The 6,095-nt window shown below is 42.1% G+C and overlaps 1 protein-coding gene across 2 annotated transcripts; it reads left to right on the plus strand.

The window, feature by feature from the left end:
- The first annotated feature begins 254 nt into the window (after positions 1–254).
- Positions 255–5,726, plus strand: ZC4H2 (zinc finger, C4H2 domain containing). Of its 2 annotated transcripts, XM_005882605.2 has the most exons (4): positions 255–423; positions 1,958–2,130; positions 2,993–3,155; positions 4,262–5,726. In XM_005882605.2, exons 1-4 carry the CDS (start codon positions 268–270, stop codon positions 4,373–4,375), a joined length of 606 nt encoding a protein of 201 aa, XP_005882667.1. In that variant the 5' UTR covers positions 255–267; the 3' UTR covers positions 4,376–5,726. The 2 variants fall into 2 exon arrangements, with proteins under 2 accessions (XP_005882667.1, XP_014385760.1); XM_014530274.1 differs by lacking the exon at positions 2,993–3,155.
- Positions 5,727–6,095: the final 369 nt, after the last annotated feature.

Consider the following 6,095-nt stretch of genomic DNA (forward strand, 5'->3'; position numbering starts at 1 on the left):
TCATGGTTGGCATCTTGGGTGGGAGGTAAAACCTGTCCCATGTTCGCAAATGCCCCATAAAGTAGCAAAATTATATCCATTTGAGACCCAGTGAGCTTTTATCTCAAAAGAGAGAATCTCCTAACTTTTTTGAGATGGCTTCAGGTTGCCTCCGCTTGGAGAGAGGGACACTTAGAAAGATTGCCCTGGCTCAGAGCATAACTCTCATTTTCCTCTCTTCTGGTCTGTATCCTGGTTTGGGGGAATTGCAGGAATAAGACCCTGCAAATGGAGAAGATCAAGGCCCGTTTGAAGGCTGAGTTTGAGGCCCTTGAATCAGAAGAGAGACACCTGAAGGAATATAAGCAGGAAATGGACCTCCTGCTACAAGAGAAGATGGCCCATGTGGAGGAACTCCGACTGATCCATGCTGACATCAATGTGGTATGTGGCTGGCTGCCTCTGGGCCCTTTGAGAAATAGGTAATAGTGAGTGTTGTAGCCTCTCCTTAAGATGTGGCTGTGGCCAACTGGGAGAGTAGGCTTTGGGCTGTGGTGGAGTGGAAGAATCCAGGAATTCTGAGATCCAGCCTGGCTTTGTCACTGTATATCACTGGACAAGTCCCTTCTTCTTCTTGGTCCTTATTTTCCTTCTCTGTACTATAAGAGGAATTCAGTCAAGGAATTCATCTGAGGTATAATTCAGCTCTGATGTGCTTATTATTAGAGTCTGGGAGTTAGGAGCTAGCCTTGGTGAAAAGCAGAGCAGGCAGTTAACTCTGGAGTCTAGCCTAAAGGGCTCCAAAGCGTCTGTAATTAAGCCAAAAAAAAAAATCTCCTCTTCCAGCCTGCCAAAGTGGGGCCCCATTAGAGTATCTTTTTTGGAGATTCTTGGAACATGGTGAATGAACTGTGCTATCATGGTAAGTTTTTATTTGGAATTACTCAAGCAGAGTCTGAATCACCACCTGTCTGGGCCGCAGTATTGATGATTCCTTCACCAGGAGAGATATTGGAGGTGTTGACCTGTAAGGTCCTTTCCAACTCTTAGAGCCTATGACAATGAGAAGCCTTAAAAATTATATTTGAAGAAGTTTCTATTCTTGGGAAACTCATTTCTGTGGTAATACTTATTTCTTGATTTTTCTGAATGCAATTGAAACAGTAGGTATTCAAAATTTTTTGTCACAAAATCACATGATTCCAGGGTCTCATGAGCAGTTGGTAGTTCTGCTGCCAGCTAACCCAAGAATACAGAGTCAATGAAATAAACAAGATATTAACCACAGAGGGGCTAAGAATCTAGGTGAGTAGATCTCAAACTCAAATATCCATCAGGCACCTGCAGAGCCTGCTAAAGCAGATTGTTGGACTCCACCCTAAAGTTTATGATTCTGTATGTCTGAGGTGGTGCCTGAGAATTTGCATTCCTAATGAGTTCCCAGGTGATGCTGATGCTTATGCTGCTGATTTGGTAATCACATTTTGAGAACCATTAATTTAGGGGAAAGGCCACTGGCCTGGGAGGCAGAAGCCAAGAATTTTTATCTTGGCTTTCCCCCTAAGAAGTATTTCTCTGAGGAAGTTTCTTCTCTCTGAGACAATTCCTTGATCTGTAAAATAGTGATGAGGTACACTAAATGAGCTCTAAAGGCCATTCCAGTTCTAAAATGCTGTATTTGAATAATAGCTACTATTTACTGAGCCTTTACTCTGTGTTAGCCCCTGTACTGAGAGCTTTATATAAATTCAATGATTGAATCCTCATGAAGATTATATGAAGTAGGCACTAATATTATCACCATTATACAGATGAAGATACTGAGGCTTGACAAGAGTCACATAGAATACATAGCAGATTGAGGACTTGATCATATATTGGTCTTGCTCTGGAGCCTATGCTATTATCTACTCATCTATCCAGCATCATGGAGAATCTTGGGGTATTTTCTCTGTGCCTACCTAACTCTGTGTTCCAGATGGAAAATACCATCAAACAGTCTGAGAATGACCTAAACAAGCTACTAGAGTCTACTCGCCGGCTACATGATGAGTATAAGCCACTGAAGGAACATGTGGATGCCTTGCGTATGACTCTGGGCCTGCAGAGGCTCCCTGACCTATGTGAAGAGGAGGAGAAGCTGTCCTTGGAGTAAGCAGCCTTCCCCCTGTCCTGCAACATACACAGACCACACACACACACACACACACACACACACACACACACACAGCTTGGTCTGAAAGTCAATCCTGGCCCCAGGCTTGTCTGTGGCTGACTCATTGCATGACCTTGGGCATGTTGCTGTGCTGGGCTGTTACAACAAAAGAAGGATGATTAGACTAGAATTACTAGACGATATTTAAAATTCTTTGTGCAATTTTAACAATACAAAGCTATGTTTATGATGTGTGTGTGTGTGTGTGTGTGTGTGTGTTGTGTGTGTGTGTGTGTGTGTGTGTGTTTATGACTCTTAAGAGGTTATTTCCCAAGTCAAGGTTGAGAAGGGTGTCCAAAAACCTTCGAAAAATACAGAAGACTGAGCTTTCATGGTCTCTAGGGGCTAGTCTGGAACTTCATCTTAAGATCCAGGGGCTCATGTTACAGAGGGACAGAGTTCAGTTTAGTAGAAGGAAACATATTTCCTTAAGGTAGAACAGGTTGTCTGTGGAAGTGGTCAGTTTCTTATTCCTAGAGGTATGCCAGTAAAGGCCTGAGGACACAATAGAAATACTACAAAATAACATGAGATGAGAATAAGTGAATGCCTTTTGAGGACTTTGCTAACCCTGGGATTTATTTATTTTCTGGGTCTGTCAGAGCAAGGAGCAAGAGCTAACCTTCCCAATAGACAATGGGTCTGGTACTCAGGGAGAACTTTTTGCTGGGGAGGGTGCAGGAACTTTCTGTAGTGAGCCACAGCCCAACCTCTTTGGGTCTATGGCATGAATTCTTTAAGAGGGACAAGCTTCTCATATTTTCAGAATAATCCACCTAATGTCTCTCATCTCCAAAGTTACTTTGAGAAGCAGAAAGCAGAGTGGCAGACGGAGCCCCAGGAGCCTCCCATCCCTGAATCCCTGGCCGCTGCAGCTGCTGCTGCCCAACAACTTCAAGTGGCTAGGAAACAGGACACCCGGCAGACAGCCACCTTCAGGCAGCAGCCCCCACCCATGAAGGTAAGTGAGCTAGGTAGGGGCTGTGGAAGAAGTGATTTATCCTTAAGCAGCCTTGGAATATTGGCTTTACTTATTTGGGGCCTTTCTAAAACAGCATTTGTTTGGGATACAGAAAAAGGGGAGTGTGGTGTATATGCTGGAATGGAACTGCTTGTTTTATTTCCTCACATTCCCAGAAGAGTTAGAATGCAAGGAGATTGGCAGGCTCTGCTAAACTATAATTTTTTTTAAATGATAAAAGCATGACTGGTACAAATATATAGTAAGCATGTATCTTTAATGACAGAGCCTACAGGATTACAAAGCTGATTCCAAGATCATTTGAGGAATAATTATATAGTCAGGGAAGGAAGGGAATGCTGAAATAAATTTGCAAAGTTAAACACAGAATTGGTTTATGTTCTATAGGGCAATAAAACTGTAACATTTGTGATTATATTTTCTTCAGAACATAAATAATCTGCATCTCTATTAGACAAAAACCTTTTATAATTTATCAGCATAAGTCACAGTTTGAACATTGATCAATATTAAATAGTAAAAAAATAGTAAATAGTTGAACAGAGAGTAGGGGTTAGCAAACTAGAGTCCACAGCCAAGTCTGAACTGTTTCTTGTTTTTATAAATAAAGTTTTATTGGACTACATGCATGCCTATTGATATATTGCCTGTAGATTCTTTCATGTAAAACAGAGAGTATTGAGTAGTCACACCTAAGAGTATATGACCTGAAAAGTTTAAAATATTTACTATTTTGGCCTTTACAGAAAATGTTTACTAATACCTGATTAAGAGAATTGATTCTTGAGTGGGCCTGTTAAACCATGCTCCAGTATAATCTAAATGGATACACAATTCTCATTTTGTCTTATTTCTGAGTTTTGAACAGTTTTCCTCAATACCCGTTTTTGACCCTCACTCCCTTTTATCCTTTACATCCCTTACATCCAGCACTGATCTCTGTTCTTGGGTTTCACTCACTGATTACTGCTCCTTCCTGTTGGGAAAAATCATAACTGTTTTTTGGAATGCTGGGAATCAAAAGGCTGAACCACAGCCTAGAAGAATCTGACCACTAACATTCTTTGTCCTGTGTACCCCACCAGGCCTGCTTGTCATGTCATCAGCAAATTCACCGGAATGCACCTATATGCCCTCTGTGCAAAGCGAAGAGTCGGTCTCGGAACCCCAAGAAGCCAAAACGGAAGCAGGATGAATGAAGAGAGGGAGAATAAATAGAGCTCTGCTGCTCATAACCCCCGCCCCCCTTGGCCAGAGATGATGTCCTAATGTGAAACAACCCTTGCCCACCTCTACCAAGTCTCCTGTTCAATGTAATGGAAGCACAACCCCTCTCTCACTTTGCTGGTATTTCTTTCTGCTCTCAGCTTCCTCTTTCAGGAAGAGATGTGGTTCAGGTGCTAATAACAGTATGTCTGATAATCCCTTCTCTCACACTCACATTTCAAGCCCTGCTCTTGTTTGGAGCTAAGGATAGGGCAGAAGGCCCAGATGTGATTCTCTGTCTCTTCTACCTGAAGGCTGGGACCTAAAATTTGAGGGCTGGGGAGGCCCATATCTTGTTTCATGTAAAGTGTGCCCCCTGTCTGTACTTTTGCCTTAGGCTTTGAAGGGACAACAATCTTCTTGGTGGACTTTCCAAAAGGCTTGGTGCATATATCTTCCCAACCTTCATCTTATCCTCAAGGCCCAGAAGTAATTTGGAGAAGCCCTCTTTTTTATATTAATTTTGAAGGCCTGGCTGTTATTATAGAGTTCACCATCACACTGCACCCCTAGTCTTCTAGATATACAAAAGTTCTCAGGTACCAGGCTGTTTGTCTGGGGATCCTGAGATCTGCAGGCCTTTCTCCCATAGTCCTACTTTTCACAAGTCTATAGTAGAAGTTCCCCACAGTGAAATCAGGGAACTGGAGCTATACCCACTTCATAAGTCCTGCCTAACTTGCCACCTAAGTCATTGGGCTAAGGCTCTGCTAGAGGCTTAGATGGGCCCCAGGCTGACAACTGTGTTGCCTTTTGTTCAAAACCATTACTCTGGCACCTACTCAATGATATATCTTAGAGGTGACAGTGAGATTCAAGTGAGTGGCAATTACTTTACACATGTGAGTGGGTGGGACTTCTACATTCATCCTTCCTTCCCTTGGGTCTTTCTTCCTCTATAAGGCAGCCTCAGCTCAAGTCAGCTGCTGGCTACCCTCTTTCCTGTGGATTGTGCAGGTAGCCACCCCTCCCTAAAGAAAAGGCACCAGGGTCCCCAAGCCCTACAACTCTCTACTCCACCAAAGCCAGATCTCTAATAAAGTCACCCTCAGACTTAAGAGACAGGGTTGGGGGTTGCCTAACTGAAAAAGTTTTATCTCCAGGTCTCAGTCCCTGGTCAGGAAGGAGAGATATTTTTCTTTCCTTCCTTCCTTACTCAACTGCAGTTTTAAGTTTCCACAGTGTCTGTGTGCTGAAAATATAAGAGATTCCTCTGCTCTTTGAAAGTAAGAGTGTTATGTCTATACAAATCCTTTTAAATAAACATAAGTTCATTGGAGTAAATGCTGACTGAGTGCCTATAAATACCAGGAAGATGTAAAGACCTTTCCCCTCTGGGTAGCTCTTCTTCACTCTTCTTCACTCTATCCTACAAATGAGAAAATCTAGCACACCACTGCACAGCAATTTATTTTGCTATTATAATAATTTACATTTATTCAGTACTTACTCTGTGCTAGGTCTCTATATAAGATACCTTATATAAATGATTGCATTTGATATGAAAAACACCTTTCAAGCTAAGTATTCTTATTGACATTTTTCAAAACGGTAAACTGAAGCTTAAGAGGTTAAATAATTTGTCCATAGTTAACAAACCACTAGTAAGAGAAGTTTCAGGATTTAAACCCAGATTTGTCTGGTTTCAGAGAC

This window comes from Myotis brandtii, unplaced genomic scaffold (assembly GCF_000412655.1).
Source record: "Myotis brandtii unplaced genomic scaffold, ASM41265v1 scaffold73, whole genome shotgun sequence".
Classification (NCBI taxonomy): domain Eukaryota; kingdom Metazoa; phylum Chordata; class Mammalia; order Chiroptera; family Vespertilionidae; genus Myotis; species Myotis brandtii.